The 24,524-nt window shown below is 39.6% G+C and overlaps 1 protein-coding gene across 8 annotated transcripts in view; it reads right to left on the bottom strand.

Annotated features, from left to right (window-relative positions):
• LOC121298954 (neogenin-like) overlaps positions 1–24,524 on the bottom strand; it is a 178,400-nt gene that overhangs the window by 76,402 nt on the left and 77,474 nt on the right. For all 8 annotated transcript variants that reach the window (XM_041226330.1, XM_041226331.1, XM_041226329.1 and 5 more), the window contains exons 3-5: positions 10,180–10,455; positions 9,023–9,173; positions 4–140 (exon numbers count right to left, since the gene is read on the bottom strand). In XM_041226330.1, the coding sequence (XP_041082264.1) occupies positions 4–140; positions 9,023–9,173; positions 10,180–10,455 (564 nt within the window). The remainder of the gene's footprint in view (positions 1–3; positions 141–9,022; positions 9,174–10,179; positions 10,456–24,524) is intronic.

The raw sequence follows: 24,524 nt of genomic DNA, 5'->3' as shown, positions 1-24,524 counted from the left end.
TACCTTGGATTGTCAGTTCTGCCTGCGCCTCAATGGTTTCGTTGCCGTTGTCCGCCAGGCAGCTGTATATCCCAGCATCCTCCTCTGTGAGGTTCATCACATGCAGACTCCCGCCTCCTACCACCTTAAACCTGGCCTCACTGAGACAGAGAGAGAGAGAGAAGGAAAGAGAGGGGAACAAAGACAGAGGATTCAGCATAAAGCATTGTCTAAAGCAGTATTATCCTGGATAAACATCATATCAAGGGTCAAAACATTGAAACAAATGTAATGTTTATTTATTAATTATACGCGCCGAGTAGTCAGTGCCAATGCTGTAGTATGTTAGGGTCGATAGGGAATAGAAAACTACATACAATTTACTGTGTACAATAAAACCTCCATTATCCTGTAACTAAGCAGGAACCAGGGATGTCTGAATAATCACGCTGTTCAAATCATTTCATTAAGACTGTGAAATTGTTAATATGACTTTCCCAATCAAAAAGCCTCCTGAAAATATACCATGCAACCACTTTACATGAAAATACATACCTTGCAACACTGCACTGTTTGATATTGATTTATACTGAGTTTGTCCACACTGTATACAGTACCCAAACAAGTGGATCCAAACAAAATGTAACATTACCTGGGGGTAAATCAGCCACCTCAAATTTCTCCCAGACCCCTTTATTTCACAGGTCTGAAGTACAAATACATATATTTTATCAATTGTTACTCATTAATTGTCATATTTATACTGGATGTGATACAGATTCAATAGCGATATAATGTACAGTTACTGCTGGCATCAAGTCATGACTACATCAAAAAGCATTGACTGTAGCATCTGCAGTGTAAACACGGCTGACCTCTGTTTGACACAACAGAATTCAGAAGGTCAAAAACATGTGAATTACTTAAGTTTTTCTTTAGACATATAATGTAATGTATAGATATACACAAATGTGGGGGAAAAAAAGACACGAGCAAAGAGAAGAAAAAAGAGAAAAACAGAATCCGTTAACCAAGTAAAATCAATCATTTGCTGTCCCAGTGCTATTGAGTTACAGGTAGATGCCATTCTGAGTGGCGCCTTACTGATCATGTTTCTGAAAACCAGTGACCTGCAAGACCTGACCTTTCCCCTCTAACCTCTGGTACCAGTTAATGTGGGAGAGAACTACATACGCACACACTCACAGTACTGCATGTTGAGTTAACTCAGCGCTAAGCAAAGGAGGAAAATCAATAGGACACAACGAATATCGCTAGAGCACTATAGGTTCTCCCTGAAGAGATCTTGTCCTCTGGCTTAGAAATGAAGCGATTCAGAGATACTCATCGTGCTGCACAATCTGATACCCTGGCTATCGAGCGGTTTAAATGCATGCATTAATGCAATGATTTTAATGCATGTGCAGTATGAAGCTATACCAGGAGAAGACCTTAGCTTCTGCCATCTGTCACACAGACATCCAGAATGGAATGGATAAGTTCTACAAGCGCACTGTATTCAACCACCCTCAGGCAGTGCCCTGTGTCAATTCAATCAGCCATATTTTTTAGGTGAGATATTCATTTGGAGACTAATAGACCTGTGACAGGCTTGTGCACAGTGGTACAGGTTCAAGTGATTTTTGAATTGAAGCATGAAGTAGCAGTCCCCTTTCTTTGCAGAAATACTGTATAAATCACGTATAATATATCAGCCAATGACAGTTACAGAATTGGCAAAAATCTTGTGTACTTATGCATAGAATATACAAAATAATTTAAAGGTTAAAAAGACAACATCGCTTCTTTTTATGTTTAACAGCAGTACAATCTTTGTTTTTTTTTTATTTCGAATAAGTTAATACATTTATGGTGTCTCATATTATAACAGACATCATTCCACACAGTTTACACAGCCAGAGCCTAACACCCTACACGCAACGCAGGAATTCTGGTTATTTTAAATCATTACTGGGTGCTACAAGATGTAGCAAAAATGTAAAATACAAACAGATCTCTCAGCCTTGTTAACTCAGAAACCCAGCAGTGAAATAAGAAACGAAAAGCAAATGTGCAAACACCTTACCTTTAGAGCACTCTGGAGGCTATAAAAACCCTCAGCAAACACTGCACTTAACCAGCAATAAAAACAACTAGGCCCGTTTGGATTTGTTGTACTGTACGTGCAGAACAAAAACACACATCAAGGGCTTAGACTGAACATATTTTGAAACTGGTTATGAGAAAAAATAGGAAAAATGTTTCGGTAATGCCTTCATCAGTGTTAGGAATGCCATTTTACACTTCAAAGTCCAAACGTTAGGTCTACTTCAGTTTCAAATATTTTTTTACTTCAAGACTTAATACGTATTTGAATTGTTGTTCTCTTTGCCTTGCTTTATATATATATATATATATATATAATTATGTATACATTGGATACATTAGTCTCCTAAGCTGTGTCATTTGTTTTTCCAACTGACACAAAATGCCAGAAAATGTTTTTTCAATGCATGTATAAATACATTATCCATATTTATTTATGTATCTTCTTCAAAGGTTGTGGCTTTGTTGAAGAATCAAAGTGAGGTCTTTTCTCTAGAACCAGGGGTATCAGAGTTTACAGCACAGCTCTGGACACTGTTTGTGCCACAGTGCAGTGCACTTCCACATTACCTCATTTTTAATGACACAGCACTGCCTACTGCCCTTTTTGCTTCCTCTTCAGTGGAGATTTAGTTTCAGATTGCATATAGTAACAGAACAAAGCCCCCTGTTATTGTCTGTTCACATGCAGCCCTGCCTGCTGTCACACATTCCTAAGCATCACTCTATAAAAACCTCTTTATTGATTCAATACATATTCATCTCTGCTGCCGATTCAAGCACACACACACACACACACACACACGTTGAATTTATTTCAAGGTATTTAGGAGGACACCCCCCTCCCCCTCCCCCCGGAGTTGCAATTCCTGCTGTGACTGATTACCATAGTAGGGAGGTACAATGAAGCCTATAAAAAATACAGTAAAACAAATACACAAAACATTTTAAATATATATTTTTAATGAGATGTCAATTACCACCGCAAAAAAGCCTTCTCACCACTGCCTCAATCTGCGAGCCAACTAAGTGAGCTCATGTTACTACTTGCGGTGGAGGGTGGTTATAAATAGCATCGCATGTTTTTATAAAATCACATTTATCATGATGGCTCCACATTTATTTAAAAAAAAATAAAAAAAATTTTAAAAAACACCATGTGACCTGTGTTTCTAGAAATTTGGAATTCCAGGAAGCACGAGGCCTCCTGTAGCACGGCCATATTGTCTTGTCCACTGAGAATGTGATGTACATTTAGCCCCAGACTTTATTTTTCTTGTTTTCATTTTGTGGTAGGAAATGATGACACTAAAACAGTTTAAATTATGCTTGTATTTTTGTTTTTTTAAATACATTTTAGAACACAACATTTTTTAAATAGTAAAATTATTATTTGTGAAATAAGGAATATATATTATAAAAAGGTAGACCATGTACATTAATTACACTGGAAAACATTGTATTATGAAGGCCTCACATTGATTGGCATTTTTTCATTTCGCATCACTGTTTAACTAGTAACCACGGTAACCATTTAAAAAAGAGACGTAGAGCTTAGTGTAACAAAAATAGGAATTAATTTGAGTTTGTTTTGATCAAATCGCTAGCCAAAACTATATTCACAAGTGTTGCAAGCTGTGTTTCAATTATAAACAGCTAGTAAAAAGGATGACATGATTAACTAGAATCTACAAAACCACTTTAAGGGGAAAAAAAAAAGTAGAGAGGCCCACAGTAAGAAGAGCCAACATGCTCCGGTGACAGAAAACAGCTTGATTGTCTGTTTCTCTGCTTCCAAACTCCACACGTCTGCAACTTCACTTCATTACCCCGCGCGCTGCTGCAATTTATTATCCCAGAGGCTGCAAGTAACTGAAACTCACTTCCAAAGAAACCAACCAACAAATCTCGGTTTGTCCGATCCCTATTGTTACTGATGCCTGCCAGATAGCATCGCAGGCAGCCGCGGCTCAGACGGTGAGCCTCCTCGTAGCTGGGGAAATGGATCCCCTCGGTCCCCCTGCACAGCCAAGTCTGCTATCAGCCAGAAGCAGCAGCACTGCCTGGGAGCAAGGCATTAACCCTTTCCCCTTCAAAATCGCAAATCACTATCAAATCCTCATAACGCTTTCCCCAAACAGCCAAGACATCAAATCTGTCTTTCCGGTAATATTTATCGTAATGCTGCTGTATTTCTACAGAGCTAGTGTATTTAAGCACCTGGAGTATGTGCAAGAAAACAGTCTCTACCTAGGAACACAGCAACAGAATGAGAACAACCTTTGGGAACAGAAACAACTAATGCAAAACATATTCCATCTGAAGAAGCTCTACCAGACAGATAAAGGAAAACTAAATGGGTTCCTTAAAATGTGGGGTCCAGTGATTAATTAATTACAAAAAATATTTATTTTTAAATGGTTTAAAAAATGCTAAAAGAATGTTATAATATTGCATATGTATTATGTATCTGTCTTGTTAGCTTATTATATTACCTTCTACAGAATGTTTTGTTAAGCATCTAACATCATTGTCAAATACAAATGTAAGCATTAGTGTTTATACAGTTGTGTTCTGTTAATACTCAATGTCTTTTTACAGCACACACGGGTCTGTACTTTGGTGTCAAAATTAAAAACAGCCACTGTTTAAAATCAATAAAATCAAACTTCCAACAATATATTTCTATCTACATAAATGTCATATTTTAATGATTTAAAAGGCAGCAGTACTCTGTTTCATCATTGCTTAGAATAACTGAACAGACTGCATGTAGTCAAAATGCTCAATAGATTTAAAACATTTGAAATGTTATTTTGACTGCAACACACTAATTAGAAATTATATATTCAATTCAAAGATGCTAGTAAAAGTTGTCACAAAGACCCATCGGTGTGAATCTCATACATTGCTTGTGTCACATTGCACACAGTGTAGAACACAGATTACATGTAGGGATTTAAAATCGAAACCATTAGTAACAATTCACATCATATGGCTCTTAATATATGTAATTAGATGGTGTTATTATTCACAAGCTCTGATTAATCAACTAATATAATAGTCCAGATTAAAAACCCTAGTTAAAAGACTATTCTGAATTAAACAATTGACCTTGGAAGCTGACTAAAACTACAGCCCTGGGTCTGTACAGACATGGTGGACAAGATGCTGCACACCAGCAAGACACATTAAAAGCAAACTGTCAGAGAAGGCCTTAATTACAGGTAAACTGTTGCCATGACTACTGGCAATGTTGAGCTGTAAACACTGACCGCTTGAAATCTCAATCGTCCTACACCGTTTCCAAGGTGTTCGAACACTGGAAACATGCTGCATGTAAATGAAATGCTTAAACTCGTTGATAATGGACAACCAGCCAGGTGAAACTTTCTCCTGTGTGAACACCGAGAATCTAACCTTTAACCCCAGTTCCAGTAATAATGTGAAACCCCCCCTGACAGAATTAACATGAGCTCTTTTCTAATGAAATTGCCAACCTCCATATCTTGGAGAATACAGCACTCCCCGTTGCGCTATAGTTTCACTTGGAACTCTAATAAAAATGCTATAAATGTTACATGGAGGAGCTAAGCACCAGCCAACAGAGAAAAGGCTTGTCATTAATCTTGTTAATACTGGCATTAAACTAAGAGCAATAAAATGCCAAGCCATTAACACTGATAGGGGCTCCCTCAGAGTTTTTAAATCACATAATCTCCATTTCATATCCTCACGCAGGCTGTTCTACCTAGTTTAAGCTGTATTTTATTAAGCATACTTTGGAAAAGAAAACACCGTCTGACCTTAAAATGTCTGAACTTCTGAATTGGGAAGCAGAGTGAATGTGATAAGAAGAACTCTAGAAGGCCCTATTATTAAGAGCAAGAGGCTCAAGTGTTTCAAATGACCGACTGTGGAGAAAAACCAACAAAAAGTGTTTATGAAATCTAGAGGAAACAACATTACTTAAAAGGAACAGAGTAAAAAGGTTGACAGTAACCAGAACTGGCTTAATTAGGAGTTTACCAATACCCTTGCATAGTAAGCGTCAATACAACAATATGCCTGTTTTGCAGTGGAACTCAAAATATAATGTTCATTAATAAAAAAAGCAACATGAACAGTAGTTGAATACTTTGTCTTCATTAAAGATGAAGCTGTAAACGCATACTGCAGTGTTCTGTATGCTATATTATGCTGCTGTAAATAGAGACATTTCAATGTAAACTTCCTAACCCTAAATGCGACTGACACTGATAAGCAATGTGATACTATCAGGTGTTTGTCATCAAACTATAATATTCTGGCCGGCACATTTTAGTGTGGTGATAAAAAGTGGAGGATGACACTGAAGGAATGTTACTAGGCAGGTTTGACTGTACAAACGTTTCTGTAATTGCCTTCATCAGTGTTTGCGTTTCACCATTTGACAACATGTGAATTTATGATAGTTATGGTAAAATATTATAGGCAGCATATCAGTACATTTTATGAACTCAAAGATTCTAAATGGGAAAAAAAAAACACACTTTGAGCTAGGAGTTTTATTTACATTCAATTTGTGCACCTATACATTATTCATCTTTTGCATTGACTTCGGAGGGACTATTGAAATAATTATGTATTTATTTTATTACTAATGCTATAGTTGAAAAATGAAAATGACAACTAGGGCAAGTCACATAATGTTGAAAAGGGTTTAAAACCATTGCTACAGTATGTACTAAACGGTTTCCAAACTTTCATTTCTATCGAGGATGGACACATGACAAGTTCAGCTTGGGGGATCCAAACTCAATTTTGGAGGAAAACAGATGAGAACTGAGGTTAGCTGCTTGTCTAGTTTTCAGCAGCCAGCTCAGTGGAGAATCTAAATATTGCTGGACTTGTACAGCACTAAGTGTCACAGAAAACTAAAAGATAAACATGGATACCAAGGTAAACCCAGCATACAGATGAGAAACTACCAAGTTTAATTTAGTATCTAATTCACTCCTCACTAGAATGAATCCCGAAATGAACATCCTGACATTAACGACGCTCAGAGTCAAACATTGACTATGCTATCAGTAATATGAAGCAATTCTACACTCAGCATGAAGTTTATTGCCGTTTCCCACAGACCCCCACGGCTAAACACAAGCACTGAGCGCACTGAATCAGAGTCACTTGGACAATACAGGGCTTGTAATGCCTGACCGGGAGGAGGGGGGGGGGGGGGTCTTGTCTTCCCATGTTACCCTTCCTTTAGAATATCTTCCAGAGATTCAATTAATTACACTCTGGTAAGAAACAGTCCTGGATAGATTCGATTAAAACACATTTAGATGGTTAAATATTAACACACTCTAAAAAATGTTAACACCTCTTCATAGCAGAATAACTGGTTCAAGTTAAGATGATTGTATTTCTGGAACACTATTGAGAAGGTTTCACGAAGATAAATACAATGGAAACAAATGTTCATGAACACACTCATCCCTAGAAGTAGTATCAAAAGATAACTGATTACTTACAGAACAAAAAAACAAAAATGCATAGTACTTAAGAGCAACTTTATCCAGTTAACAGACTTATCTTACCTAAAGCGTTTAGATTAACTTTGTTTAATTTTCCCTTTCACTTTATAAAGCTCAGAAATTTAAGCACCCCTGTGCCCTCAATGAAGCTCTTCCAAGTACATCTGAGGCCTCAGTGTGTAACCATTAACCTGTCCCCTGGAAAACACTACACAATTTACTTTTTAAGGTAATTTCCTCTTTTTAGCAATAACCTGGAATATTGCAATAACCATCTGAATTCTACAAGATTGTAGATCCTCACATACTGTGATGATTAGTAGCTGTAGCCAGGTTTAAAACAGGCAATTCGATCGGAGCAGCAAAACGCACAGAATCAAACGAGTAGCTCCAACCTGAGGAAATGGAACTAATGAAGTCTCCAGGGGCTGGAGTATGCAACAATAGGCTGGGTTTTTGAGCAATGTACATTCGTGCAGCACCCCATTGCGCTCGACACCAAAAGAAGGTCAACTGTAATGACCAACCCTTCAGTCTGATAAGCAGTTCAGAAACTCAACCCTGTTTGGAGTCGGACTGCTTCCTGTAGAACGTGTTTTATGGACCGCAGGCACCAGAGAGATGTTAAACAAGTTTGAAATGGGAACCAGCAGTGAGCAATTTAAACATCTCTTGAGGGGCGGTTTGGACTGTGCCCAAAAACAAGGCCAACTACCAGAGCAGGGCTGGACTACTCCACACAATACCAAGGCAGACTAAAAAAAAAAAGGAAAACAGGGTTCTGCTTTTAGCAGCACAGTAAATCAAACTTTTCTAAATAACAAACTCATAATACTTTCACAAGTTTTGAAAGATAAATGGTCCCCTTGTTTACAGATACCTTTTACACTACAGCAACTAGATTTAGTACTAAACCATGTGAAGGCACTCCTTTATGAAACATCACTGCTTCACACTGTCCTTCTCATATTTCCAGAAATGCTTTCAACTGGAATCTCCACCCAGCACATGAATAGTCTGGTTTCTATGCTGTCTTCTAATTAGTAAACTCTCAACAGAGGCTTTTAAAGCTGTCCCTCAAGTCCGTACCAATTATGGCTGACCGCATTCCCTCTTCTGATGCGCCCCGTGGTTAGAATGGAGCAACGGCCGGCTGAGGCCCAGTCCGCTTCAAACTTGAATCACACTGCTTCACACAACTAAACCGTGACGGTTAATGTCTATTCTGGGATTTTATTTGAATGGAATTCTGTGTTTGCATGAGCCTGTCTTTACAAAACATGTCACTGTAAATAAATAAATAAACAAATAAATAACTCATGACAACAAACAATTTTTTTATTTTTTATTGAACCCCCGCCTGCATATACAAGGAAGAAAGTCTGTAAGGTGGTAGTCTGTGATTTGTCACTAACCTTTCATCGATGACCTTGTCTCCAATCATCCACCGAACTGTGGGTGCAGGGGACCCCGACACCACACATGGCAGAAGCACGTCCTGCCCCCTAGCCTTCGTCACTGGGGCGGGTTGACTCAGGAACTGCAGCCTCCTCTCTGTGCCTGTGTCTGTAAAAGAGGAACCCCAAACCCAGCTTAAAGCAGCACTGTATCTAGCCGTGAATATACTCGACACACTCTTCGGGAATCTTTGGCACCTGCTGCCACCTGGTTTAACACATCATTGTATTACAAATATCTAAAGTACCTCTACTTCAATCTGAACTGTGCATACGGAAAAAGGTTTGTACTGAAAGACGTTCAGATCATTTATAATGGCTGGGTGACACAAGCCTACAGTTTGGGTTTTGGAATCGTTCTGTTTATTAGTATTATTTGTATTATTATAAAAACACAGTCCAAAGTCGCCATCATGAAATCATCTGCAGAATAAATAAAACAAGCAAAGGCAAATGTGCCTTCCAGCACCCAAACAGAATGAACCTGGAGTTGGTAATTTGATCAACGTTGTATGATAGGTACAAAATTGTATGTTTTATTTTTTCTTATCAGACTTGATCCACACAAGCTTTTGCAGTGCCAGGATAAGTGCGCATGCTGAGAACCCTAAGAGATGCAGTGAGTGAAGTAGTTACATTAAACACTTAAATCTGAAAGGCATAGTTTTTTTTACCTAAATCTTGAGTTGATTTGTACATATTTTAATATTTGTTATCAGCCATTACAGTATCTTAAATGCTACAACTTCAATAGATTACTGCGTCAGAAATGAACAATCTGAAATAAATATAGAAGTCAAATAATGACGATTACAAATAAATAATTCAAGTTGCTTCAAGTTCATCTTCATTGAAAATGTTGTGGGTTTTTTTGTTTGTTTTTTTCCAGTTAATTTTTTCAAGGAAACACAGTAAAACTGCAGGGGCAGCAAGTCCCAAGATACACTGGAAAAATCAAATACTCCCTACATTAACTGAAATTGCTTTGGGGCAGGGCATCATCCATAAGTCACCTTAACATCTTTTTAAGATAAACACGACAACAGCAGGCAGACATTAAGCCATGATTTACAGCCCCTAATTTCTTATTAAGCTCCCCCCCCCGAATAAAGTACCTGGTAGAACCTGAAGTTCAGCCTCATCGCTGGTTTTCACAGGTCCAACGTTTTCCACCACGCAGCGGTACAGTCCGGCGTCGGCCTCCGAGGCGTTGCTGATGACCAGGGTGCCGTTAGGCAGCTTGAACACCCTCTCATCGAGGTCCAGGGGCTCCTGGTCCAGCTCCCAGCGAGTGAAGGGCACCAGGTCCACATTGACGTCACAGTTCAGAACCACACTGTCACCCTGGGTTACTGAAGAAGCTCCTGGCTGGCTGCTAAACCTTGGAAGACCTGAAAGGACGGAAAATAACACGTCAACATTTGGCACAAGAGGCAAGCAAGTGTGTGTTTTCTAATAAAGTCCACAAAAGCTCAAACTACTGGGGACTAAGCTAAAAGGAAATATTCTTGTGAAACTAAACATGATTATGCAACACTGTACTGAAGTTACAAAAACTTCAAAATGATCAAAAAAACTTTAAAACTAAAAAAAAAAAAGCTTTTTAGTCTACTGCACTGTCATTAGACAGAAGCAAACCAAAAAAAACCTGCTTGCACAACTGCATTTTTTTCAATTAAGAATGGTTGGTTTTTTTTGTTTGTTTTGCCCCCTATTGTTGGGGTAGGGAAGTGCAGTTGTTCAGACAGGGAAAGAAAATGCATAGGGAATGACACCATGCTGGGTGGAAAAACAGCATTCCGAAAGAATTTTAACTGGTGTTTTAAACACAAAGTAGATTCCTGCTGAAGAAACGGAATAGTGACTAGGCAGCTACAAAAATGTGTTCTTTTTTTCCTCACTGACAAAATGAGCTGCTGTTTTAATGAAGTGAAGCCAGCACAATAAGTAACAGTTTAGCATCCAGCTATTTAAATAAATGGCAATAATGTGTATTTACACAACAGTAAACTAACACGATTATTAGATTTTACTGTTCACAGGATTACCGTGGCTGGGGCCATAGCTCATGCTATTTCATTTGACCGTTATTATATTGTGTGCAAGTACGGTTAATCCCATTTACATTTCCACCTAATTGGTGGCACAGAACTCTCCAGCAGATTCTCATTTTCGATATCATGTTCTCTAATTTGCCTTGCTTAATTGCATTCTCGCAAAGTGATGTTTCTCTTCTTATTAAATTAGCCATGGCCTTAAGTGATTTGAAAGATTTACCTGTGTTGTGTGACTGTCACATACACAGAATGCCTATTGTTGTGGCAGCTGGTATTATGACTTTAATATTTATATTGCACAATAAAACAATTACAGAGGTCAATGAGAGGAATTTTACCAACAAATGCCAGTCAAAAACCTTTAATGGAACTATAATAGTGGTTAATTTGCAGAAAAGAACTGGTCTGTTGTCCCATTGTACCTTGTATATCGAATCCTAAGAAGGTCCACTTGTGCAATTTAAATGTTTAATTTGCATTAATTTCTTTAATGTGAGCATGATCTTTAAACAATATCTCCTTTAAATATTTATGCCACTCGTGTTTCTTGATAACGTATTAGCTAAAAAATGTATCTTAATAAAAGGGAATAAAAAACCAAGGTATAAACACTGACTATCTCACCATGGGAATTATGGTTATAGGTTTTCCATCATCTAGATGAAGGCTAGGTGAAAGTCGAGTGAATGTGCCTGCAGCGTTACCCAGGTATGGGTTCTTTACGGGTTTGGGGGAATTCGGCTCTTTGCAATTGGCATGCGATTCCCTTTTTTCACCCAATGAACCCATGAAAAAGCAAACTGGTTTTGCAAATTCATTGAGCCTGTACTTTATATACGCAGTACTTAACGTGAAGCTGCTATTGCCGAATAAGGTGTCTTATCATTTTTTATACAAGGGCATACTGAATGGCTAGCTCGCTTATTCCACGCTGCAGAAATTCTGTTCCCTTTCTTCTTCTGAGTAATACTTGCCCTCCAGTCCCTTTACTGAGTACTGCTTAAGGAGCATCCTGTTATGAGAAGAACAGCCTCTAGTCTAGTTCCTGTTTCACTTACAATGATGTGCAATGAGATATCATCAGAAATCAGACTGTTAATAGTGTTGGCATTATGTGGCTATATCTTCATAATTAAAATGCTCCAAGGAATTGTCAAGTAGCTTTTCACAGCACATACTGAAGCTCAGCTAATCTGCCAATAGCTCTCCATATTCAAGCCCTTTTATTATGGAATGGCTTATGTAGTTAATAACCCAGCCGTGTGACTGGAACCCAGCCGTGTGACTGGCAGCAGCTACACGCCGGTCCCAAGCCCGGAAAAATGGGGAGGGGTGGGGAAAGCAATGGCAAACTACCCCACTATTTCTGCCGAAATACTTTATGGATCACAACGAAACGTCTTCAAACATGGTGCTGGAAGGTGGGCCCCCTGGGCCGGAAGGCACCCAACAAGCGACCAGGGAAGGACAAGGACGAAGTTCGTATAGCTCAGGCAATTATGACGCGGACGGGACAAATCCACCAGGACACCGGTTGGCTGATGCAGACCCATGTGAAAGAACTCGTCTGCGTCTCACGAAGGTTCACAACATCGGAACTTGGAATGTCCGTGGCATGAATACGGGCAAATTGGACATCATAAAAACCGAAATGGAACGACTCAACATCGACATACTTGGTATCAGCGAGCTCCACTGGACAGGAAGCGGCTATTTCAACAGCGATGATTATATGGTATACTACTCCGGGAATGACAACATCAGACGCAATGGAGTAGCCATCATTGCAAACAAGAAAATTGCAAAGACCGTTCAATGTTTCAACGCTGTCAACGACAGAATCATGACCGCCCGCTTTCACGGGAAGCCTCGCTCGCTCACAATCCTGCAGGTCTACGCGCTGACCACCGACGCGAAAGAAGAGGATATCGAAAAATTTTATTCGGATCTCCAACAAGCAATCGATCAAGTCCCGGCCAAAGACATCATCCTTATTGGTGGGGATTTCAATGCAAAAGTCGGCGCTGGAGGAGAACCACCAGTCGTAGGCAAATTCGGACTAGGTGAACGAAACGAGGCTGGCGACCGTTTGGTTCAGTGCTGCCAAGAAAATCGATTACTGATCGCAAACACGTGGTTTGAGCAGCCTAAACGCCGCGCATACACGTGGATAGCACCGAATGGACAATATCGCAACCAGATCGACTACCTCCTCTGCCAACAACACTGGAAGAGCTCAGTGCAAGCAGTCAAAACGCTACCCGGTGCAGATTGTGGATCCGACCATCAGCTGTTGGTCGCGAAAGTCAAACTCCGCTTCAACACCAACAAAAGGCAACCAGCACAGCTACGTTTTGACACCTGCAACATCCCAGCAAAATATGCGGTTGAGGTACACAACAGATTTGAGGCACTCAGCACAACTGAAAAAGCCCCGGATGAATTGTGGGAAGAAATGAAATCGATCATAATGGACACAGCGGAACAACTGATCCCGCACAAAAAGCCAGTGAAAGGATCACAATGGCTCTCGGATGCGACGATCGAAATCGCCAACAAAAGACGAACAGCCAAAGCCACTGGCAAGAGGCTCGAATTCAGTTTGCTAAATGCGGAATTTCAGAGAGAAGCGAGGAGGGATAAGGAGCGTTACTGGAACGAACGGTGCGCAAAACTGGAAGCTGTAAGCAAACAAGGACATACCCGTGAGCTTTTTGCCCATGTGAAGCAGGCATGGGCACCTTTCGCACCCCGAAAAGCAACGACCATCAAAGATCAGAATGGCAAAGTACTACAGAATGAAGACCAAATTAAGAGGAGGTGGCAAGAGTACACAGCGGAATTATATGCAGGAAACGGACCGAGTCCATCAGCCAGTCAGGAAGATTCGATCGAGCAAGAACCAGATATTCTGAAGGAGGAGGTAGCCTGGGCACTGAAAGAACTCCCAAGCAGGAAAGCCCCGGGCATCGACTGCATACCAGCCGAACTACTCAAACCAATACCGATCCCGATACTCACAGCGCTTTGCCAACTGATCTGGAAGACCAAATCGTGGCCCAAAGAGTGGAAAAGATCAGTCCATGTCCCGCTTCCAAAAAAGGGCGACATGCAAGAATGCTGCAACTATCGGACCATCGCACTTATACCGCACGTAAGCAAAAACCTGCTAAAGATTATTCAAAAATGCATGGCTTCATCTGTCGAGAGGGAACTCCCTGATGTGCAAGCTGGATTTCGAAAAGGACGTGGAACCAGAGATCAAATTTAAAACTTGCGGTGGATCATGGAGAAGACTCGCGAATATCAAAAGAACGTGTATATGTGTTTCATCGATTACAGCAAAGCATTCGATTGAGTTGACCATGGCAAGTTATGGAAATGTCTGAAGCAAATGGGCGTCCCAGAACATCTAGAACAACTGATAAGATCGCTCTACAAGAATCAAGAAGCCACGGTCAGGACAGCATTCGGCAACACGGACTGGTTTGAGATCGGAAAAGGCGTTAGACAAGGCTGCATTCTATCACCGGCCCTGTTCAACCTATATGCCGAAACGATCATGAGACGATGTAATCTGGAAGAATCACCGATCGGAGTGAAAATTGGAGGGAGGAACATCAACAATCTTCGATACGCCGACGACACGACTTTGCTCGCAGAGAGTGAAAAAGACCTAGAATATCTGGTCCGAAAGGTCAAAGAAGAAAGCGAGCGCATGGGTTTGTACCTCAACATCAAGAAAACAAAGGTAATGACAACAGCAGATAATGGTACGCTCCACTTGACAATTGACAATGAAGAAATCGAATCAGTCCAAGATTTCCTCTTCCTTGGATCCAAGATCGACCGAGGTGGCGAATCGGGACCAGAAATCAAACGCAGAATCGCACTTGGGCGCAGCGCAATGCAGGGAATGGCAAAAATATGGAAGAGCAATGACATCAGCATAGCAACAAAGACTCGCATAATCAATGCAATCGTTTTTCCGATTTCCACATACGCATGTGAAAGCTGGACGCTCAAGAAGGCCGACAGAATGAGGATCGATGCTTTTGAACTTTGGTGTTGGAGACGATTGCTGCGAACACCATGGACGGCAATGGTCATAAACAAGACGATCCTTGAACGTGTCAAACCACAAACATCGTTAGAGGGAAAAATTACGAAACAGCGGCTCTCATATTTTGGACATGCAAGCTAATTCCCTAGAAACAGCATTAATGCTCGGCACAGTCAGTGGGTCAAGAAGAAGAGGGCGTCAGAGAACCCGCTGGCTGGACACAATCAAGGCTGACACAAACATGCACATGAAAGATCTGAAAGAAGCGGTCAAAGACAGAAATGCGTGGAGAATGATGACCCATAAAGTGACCGAAAGTCGGCCTCGACTAAACGGATTTTAATAATAAAAATGTAGTTAATAGACCAAGGGAAAAGATTTTAAACTGTAATTCAAATTGTTTTGTGACTCAGGTGAGGGTCAAGTGTCATTGGAATTGATGGTAAATACAATTAAAAACTATTTTTTTCCTGACGACCCCCCACACCTTGAAAAGCACCAACCTCAGGAAAGTAGTTGCCCAGAGTTACATTTTTTTCTATCTCTCCTGTGTGTTTCCAAATGCTTCATCCAAAAACAACATTTAGGAATGATTCATAAAAGGCAAAGAGGAAGCGAATAGGAGAACGTGCTTCCGAATTCACCCAGAAATGGACTTCACACTGATTCCTTAGGCACAATACCAAAGTCAGCAATGAGATGGACAGCGTGGTAAAAAATTAACAAATAAAAAAAAAGCATGCCATTCACTCTGGACAAGAGGGTAGGAATGAAGACTGGGAAACAGAGTAATTGGAATGTGGTCTACTGGTAAGAGCCGGGGGGACTGGAAGGTAGCATGGCCTAGTGGTTTTAGTCAAATGAACGGTAGGCAGTGAGGCCTAGCAACTGTGAGAATGCGGCCTGGGAAGGACTGAGAGGCAGCGAGGCCTACAAAAATGAGACAGAGGAGGCCTAGTAGTGATATATGAGCACGAGGGGGCTTTGCATCCGTGTTTAAAGCTGCCCTTGAAAGAAAAGGATTTTGGGTTTGTCAGAAACAAGATGTGGATCATCACGCCGGTATACTGTAAACAAGGATAAGCATTTAGGGTGGAACGTGGACTGATGGAAAATGTAGGTGGACTCTCATTTCAGAGAGACAGTAAAGCTTGTGGATTCCTAGTAATGCTGTGTCATGGAGCACTGGTCTAACAGTCCTCAGTATGCCCTTGCATGACTGAGCAAGCCTTTGCTATTGCAGATGGTGTCCAATCCCAGGCAGAAATACACAAAAGGGGAAAGACCCTGGTACACCATTTTGTCAGGTCTGAGGGATCGACTGTGTCACTAAACTTCTCTTACTATTTAAAAAAAAAAAGAACACAGGAAAGGCCTGCAATGTTTTAAATGATTTTCTAAAATGTAGTCTCCCTGAAATGGGCAGATTGTGACTGTTTTGAGAGTCTCAGGACACAAACTCACTGCTAGTTTAGCTAATTTAAACACATGGACTATGCTTTAAGTGGGAGCTGGAGTGGGGAATGTCAACTTTTATAAGCAGTCAGGGCCCTCGGTTATTAGCAGTTTGTCAACCTGACAGGAGTATAGTAAACCCTACAAGATTTACAACATGTAGTAAACTATGCTCTACATGCCTACTGCTGGAGACCAACCACAAAACAAAACTCGGCAAAATAAAAAATCACTGGGGTCTACCAGGTTTGAACTACAGATGTGGAAATTGTGAAGTGCAACAAGGCAGCTTATAAATATTATGTTTAACTGTGACATCTCTCTTCCTTCATAAAATGTTTTAAAAAAAGACAACATTCCTTAAATTATTTTATCCCATTACAATATGCATAAAGTCACTCAAAAGCATGGCCTGTCTGTGACCCTATGAACTGTGCAGCCATCTCAATGTAACCTAGTTCACTTTCAAAAATTGGTGCATATTTTATGACTGTGTTAATAATTCTTTATAAAGGAGGACGCTGTCTAAATCTGCTTATTGGTAAGGTTTGAATAAATGAGTAGGGGGAATACACAGCACCTATATACATTGAAATCGCTGCCAAACAGAAGTGTCTGCCTCTTTTAAGCAACAAATATTTACTTGAGCTATGGGTGTTCATTTAATTTCTGAAACGTTGAAATTTTAGGGTTAAAAACGTTTAAAACTCTAACATAGGTTTAAAAACCAATTCAAAAAAGCCAGTGTAAGTACTTGCTGCTACAAGTATTTGTGCATAAGTGTATATGAAAAAGATTAAGTACATTGGAAACGAAGTATACACTGTACACTTACCACTATATAGAGGCACTAAGGTTAACACCTATATTTGTCCCGCACATTTCAACATTTAGGTAAAAATTGAACTATTTAACATTTAGCTAAAGGTTAAACTATAAACACCCCAGATTGACCATTCAAATCTGCCCCAGCCCTGCAGTGCAATGTCTGTGCTGGGAGGGACAGAAGAGTGTCAGGTTTAACCGGCAATGACAGGAGGTGTACTGATGGAGAATAAGCTCAGGGCAGTAAGGGGAATCAAATGCTGCCGTGCCAGGGCAGGAGATCTACTCATCCTCCCTGAGAATTGCAATGCGGTTCAGTGGCAATCCGGTATGCACTCCATCAACTGCATACAGCTCTTTGAAGACGAGACGCCTCGCCAGCTTTGTGTACTTGAAAGGATGGCAGCTTTCTTCTCTTGTGACAACGGCTGAACAAAACGGCTGTGGTGCACCAGTAAATCTCTGATTCATTTATAACAAGTACCTATTTAATACTGTACAGTACAATGCACAGACCTGGTGCTGTTGGTACATTATTTCTATTAAATATTAATTCACTACTTAAGTGATGGCACTCGTTTTCTAAAACCAAACAAAGGGGACGGAAAGGTCGCAGGTGTGGAAATAGTTATGAAAACGGGAATCTAACGGTACAGTCGCTATGGAAAAGGCAATTTGTAGGTGAAGGAAACATAATTGAGATGCTTGTATTTAAATCTTGATCATGTCCTCCATGAATAACACATGTTTCCTTGTGTACAAGTCTGCTGGAGCAGCTGACTAAATATTAACAGCGGATGGCTTCTTCAAATCTCAGCTGTGCTGTTTTCCCCTAAAGCCTTGCTAATGAGCCAGGCTTTCAACTGGAAAAGAGCTGCAGACCAGAGTCTTCTCTATGTACACAAATATTTTGAGTTTTCCAGAATTTACATTTTTCAAGCCAGAAACTGTAAGCCAAGACAGTTTCTTTTGAAAACAAATACAGACCAGTAGAAAAGATCTAGGATAATTCAGCAGCATACTGCTTAACCAGTCTTGAGTATGCCCATATATTTTTTTTTTCCCCCCTTCAATGACGCCTTAATGAGCTGTCTTTCTGTACAGTACTGAAATGGTTAAAGCAATCTGAGACTGTGTTTGAGAGAAGACAACTACAAAGGAATTGCGCAAAAAATGTACTTAATGAACAGCTAAAGAAAAATGATTTCTCCCTCTCCTCAAACGAACGCAGAAGGTTTCGACTATTTCGCATTCATTAACAGGTACTGTTAATGGTACTGTTTAATCAAAACAATATTACATAACATAGCCAAGACAGAACGCAGCTAGCTTTCCTTAACTCAGGAAATGTTTTTCTTTATATGTGAACTGGAATTAGAGGCTTGACCCACAATGTCGTGTGCCGTCTACCATGAAGTATATTATATATCTGAAGCGATTGAGTACAGCTACCAAGCATTAAAAAAACACATTACACATCACTAGCACGACTTCCTCTCGTCCTTTATTTTGTTGTGGATAATTTAGTTTCTAGACTTCATTTAAAGTCTGACTGTATGTGAAGCCCACTTCTCCTGCTGTAGAGAAGGTTCACTTCCTCTGCAGTAGACGCTGTCTGACTGTACGTGAAGTGTGGACCGCCACTTGTGCCAAAACTATCCGGCCGTTAGTTTGTCAATTTGTTTGTCAATTTGTTTGTTAATTTGTGAATTTGTTTGTCAATTTGTGAATTGGTCAATTTGTCCAGCAATTCGTCCATAAATGTTGTCAACTTATACAGTAATTCATAAACGTATTTGAAAATTCATCTAATAATTCATTAATTAATTTGTCAATTGATTAATACGAAAGGCTGTATGGACCTGCAAATTTCCAGTCAACCAGACAAACTTCCAACTGTCAATCTCGCACTATGCTGAAAACACTGCAGCCTTTCTAGCCAATGGGAGCACACACTAATATTTTCATCAACGAAAATCCAGCCTTGCATAAAACTGCTTCAGCCGATAATATTTAAAAGGGCGTTTCAAAAGATATTCTATTTAACTAGATACTCGACTCTGCTGATTTTCAATGGAGACTTCCGTCTTGCTGCATGCAAAGCATTGTGGTATATAGAGAGTTAGGCAAAAAAGAATTCTAATTTCTACAGGCGTATGAAATGTTGCTGGTTTTCGCCATGTTAAAAAAAAAAAAAAAAAAAAAAAAAAAGCCGGTAGTTTGTTTACTGTACTATACTGCTGTGTCTTGAAAATGTTTTGTGTTGTAATGTTATGTATTTCTAAAGTAACCGGTGTTACTGGACTGTTAAATGATTTAATCAACGCTCTTCTTTACAGCGATGTTTCTGCGCATGCGCCAACGAACGGGCCAGTGCTCAGAAAATAGCATTTTTCATAATAACTGTGTATTGTCATAATTTGCTATGTTGCCATTCTCTTTAAATGGCCTTTTGCAAATGTGACTCTCTATATACCACAATGCTTTGCGCACAGTGACACGGAAGTCTCCATTGAAAATCAGCAGAGTTGAGTATCTTGTTAAATAGAATATCTTTTCAAACGACCGGCTAATTATTATCGGCTGAAGCAGTTTTATGCAAGACTGGATTTTCATTGATGAAAATATTAGTGTGTGCTCCCATTGGCTTGAAAGGATGCAGTGTTTTCGGCACAGGAAATTTGCAGGTCCGTACAGCCTTTCGTATTATTCAATTGACAAATTAATTAATTATTAGATGAATTAACAAATACTTTTATGAATTACTGTATAAATTGACAAATCTATAAATTGACAAACAAATTGACAAACTAACGGCCAGATAGTTTTGGCACAAATGGCGCTCCATAGTGATGTCCACTTCTGCTGTAGAAAAGGGTTCTCTTCCTGTGCAGTCGATGCTGCTGACCCATGCTGCCTGATCATTACTCCATCAATCCACTGTGTGGAGTTCTGTGGAAACGCCACTACGAGGCAGGGATTTCAATGAGTCTGCAGCCTGAGGCAATGCACAATTTGGCGATTCCCTATTTCCTACTTTTCTGTCTTGTTGGATTTATCCTTCATTGCTAGATGGCCATACAACAGTGTTTCATAAGAAGACACACAAGCCGAAAAACACCACAACATCTAAACAAGTCATGTCTTAACTGTGGAAGGGAAAGGGTTAAGGCCTTCCTTTCTCAACAGGAGATCAGCAAGATTCTGTGAATGCGCCAAATCTACCCACCACCACCCCCACTATGGAAATGATGTTTTCATTATAGTTAATTGAGTTGTATCTAAAGCAATGCTGATTGTATTAAGCTTAACCGTGTTAATGTCTTATTTTATTCTGTGGAACTTGGCTCATTCTTACCCAGTTATAATTTAACCTTCTGCAGAGGTTGCTGCCATGGAAACCATTGCATCCTAGGAGTCGAGATCCCATTATACAGCTCTGATAAATGTGTTGACAGGACCCAATAACCCCTACCCCTTATCAGGGCATGAGGTAGTGCCTCTCTCTCTAGCCACTATTTATTGTTACCACCGTCCTGGACAAAGCCAGTGTACAAGGAGGTTAGAGGGAGGCCAGGGAAAACACTACAACACTGCAAATGACCAGTTATGATTGTTAGCTTTTATTTTTAGCCTTTTCTGGATCCTTTCATCAACAAATGTATAATTTATCTTGAAGGGCAGTTCAACAGGCAGACGAATCAATTAATGGAACATGACTGATAAGAGAGAGCGAAAATGAATAACCAATAACACTGTACTGTACTCTAAAAAGAGGGTGAAAAATCTTTCTTTTCCCCTTCCATGACTTCTGGGGGCGACTGGAGCTTATCACCAATAGAAATAGTTTTCCCCTACTTCTTTAAGGTGCAATAACCAAGGCATTAAAAACAATATGTGAACAACAATTCCTGCCAAAAAAGTTTTATTTATAGTACATACTGTGAAACCAACAACATATTTCCACTAAATCCTACCTAATATGTATTGGCATCACTTTGTTGACCTCACATTTTCCTATCTGAAAGGTGAACACATTATGTCAAATATGTATTTGCTATTGGTGGAAAAAAAAACAGTTTCAAGCATCTTTCGCACTCTTTTTAATGTTGCAATTCAGGTTAGTGAAAATATGCAAAGTTGGCGTTTTCAATGTCGACCGCGTTCCTTCATGCAGCCTCCTGAAATGGAACGCAGTGAACCGGAGTGGAGCATTAAAAGTATCTGCAAGTAACGATCAATACATTTTCTTTACAAACTTACCTTAGAAAACAAATATCATTACAAAATTTAATTTACCTTTCTGTGAGTCTTTCATATAGAAAAATGTGAGACCTACAAACTGATGGAAATACATATTAGGTTACACTTAGTGGAACGTTTTTGTTAGAAATAAACAGAAAATCCTCAGTTTCTTAGTGTTCTTTTGTTAGACTCGTGTACCTCATGGTTATTTGCTTGACCTGAGCACGACTGATAATGCTCCCAATTGAAGTGAGTTAAAGTGACAGATACTGGCAAATTGAAATGCCCCCCATGCAGATGATTAGCTGGTCTCGTGAAAGACTGATTGCAGCAGTGTGTGAGCTGAGGCAGGTGTGTGTCGGAGTTCTCTTCATGATATATCCTGGTTTGATTCTTGTTACAACAGGGGTTGGGGCATCTCATTACTGTAACAAAGTCATTAATACCTGTGACTCCATATGTTATTTGCATATAATTAACATTTTTATTTTAGAAGCTGACACATTATAAAAGTACCCAAACCCTTTCTACATCTTGTGTTGCTACCTGGTTAAATGAATAAGTCTTTTAAAAACAACTGTTTACTATTTAAAATTCAACATTTCTGCCGCAGGGCTGGCGAATGAGCTGTTTCTTTTGCAAAGCTAGGAAAGCCAAATATTGTAGCAGATCTACACCACCCTTTCACCACATGAGCTTGAAAGAAAAAATATTTTTCTTAAGAACATTTACTCTATTACAAAAACAACTTTTTTTATAGCACCCTTCATGCAGGCACATACTTTAAAAAATAAATAAAATAATTTTTGTGTGTGTGTGTGTGTGTGTGTGTATAATATATATATATATATATATATATATATATATATATATATATATATATATATATATATATATATATATATATATATATATATATATATATATATACAGCTCTGGAAAAAATTAAGAGACCACTGCAAATTTTTCTTAAATTAGCATCTCTACATGTATGGTAGCCATTCCATTCCAGGGTCTGTTGAATTCCAACACAGGCACACCTCATTCTACTGAATGAGGTACTGATTAGGGGATCGCCTGAACCAAATCTTATTTAACGAGGAAAAGTAGAAAACCACTCCTGTGGTCATCACTATCCTCTTGCAATAGGACCAGCTGAATGGCAAAACAGTGCTAGCAGTACCTCAAAAGTAATTGGAATAAAAAAATAACTATTGACCATGCCCAAAGAGTTGAAAAGGAAAGTTTTGAGTGAGGAAAAGAAGGGTTCAATTCTGGCTTTACTGGTAGAGGGATACAGTGAGCGTCGGGTTGCTTCCATCCTTAAAATTTCAAAGACAGCGGTTCATAAGAACAATGTCAAGCAGCACACATTGGGGACAACAAAGCTACAGACCGTCAGAGGGCGAAAACGACTCTCCACTGACCGGAATGACCACCAACTAATTCGAATGTAACTCATCAACCGTAGGATGACATCAAGTGACTTACAAAAAGAATGGCAAACGGCAGCTGGGGTGAAGTGCACAGCGAGGAAGGTTTGAAACAGGCTCCTAGGGTCAGGGCTGAAGTCGTGCAAAGCTAGAAAAAAGCCCTTCATCAATGAGAAGCAAAGAAGAGCCAGGCTGAGGTTTGCAAAAGACCAGAAGGATTGGACCGTAGAGGACTGGAGTAAGGTCATCTTCTCTGAGGAGTCCAATTTTCAGCTTTGCCCAACACCTGGTCGTCTAATGGTTAGACAGAGACCTGGAGAGGCCTACAAGCCACAGTGTCTCGCACCCACTGTGAAATGTGGTAGAGGATTGGTGATGATCTGGGGGTGCTTCAGCAAGGCTGGAATCGGGCAGCTTTGGCATGAATCAAGCCAAGTACAAGGTTGTCCTGGAAGAAAACTTGCTTCCTTCTGCTCTGATAATGTTCACCAACACTGAGGATTGCTTTTTCCAGCAGGACAATGCTCCATGCCATACAGCCAGGTCAATCAAGGTGTGGATGGAGGACCACCAGATCAAGACCCTGTCATGGCCAGCCCAATCTCCAGACCTGAACCCCACTGAAAACCTCTGGAATGTGATCAAGAGGAAGATGGATGGTCACAAGCCATCAAACAGCGCCAAGAGTGGCATAAAGTCACCCAACATCAATGTGAAAGACTGGTGGAGAGCATGCCAAGACGCATGAAAGCTGTGCTTGAAAATCAGGGTTATTCCACCAAATATTGATTTCTGAACTCTTCTTAAGTTAAAACATTAGTATTGTGTTGTTTAAAAATGATTATGATCTTATTTTCTTTGCATTATTCGAGGTCTGACAACACTGCATTTTTTTTATTATTTTGACCAGTTGTCATTTTCTGCAAATAAATGCTCTAAATGACAATATTTTTATTTGGAATTTGGGAGAAATGTTGTCAGTAGTTTGTAGAATAAAACAAAAATGTTCATTTTACTCAAACACATACCTATAAATAGTAAAACCAGAGAAACTGATAATTTTGCAGTGGTCTCTTAATTTTTTCCAGAGCTGTATATATATATATATATATATATATATATATATATATATATATATATATATATATATATATATATATAATATATATATATATAAAAGCTCAAAGAGCCAGCTGCCCAAAGTTTTGATAGGTTGTACATATCTTTCTCAAGGGAGCCTGTGTTTGAATCAAAACACTGGAGGTATTTATAGGTGTTTGACGGCATGACAACTACTTGTTATTGTTTATAAAAATAAATATATATATAAAAGACTCTAATGCTACCTAATGACCAAAAGCCGAGGGGGCACTACAAATGAA

The sequence above is a fragment of the Polyodon spathula genome, chromosome 24, assembly GCF_017654505.1.
Source record: "Polyodon spathula isolate WHYD16114869_AA chromosome 24, ASM1765450v1, whole genome shotgun sequence".
NCBI classification, from domain to species: domain Eukaryota; kingdom Metazoa; phylum Chordata; class Actinopteri; order Acipenseriformes; family Polyodontidae; genus Polyodon; species Polyodon spathula.
The sequence above is the reverse complement of the archived record's forward strand: the minus strand, read 5'-3'. Positions and strand labels throughout refer to the sequence as shown.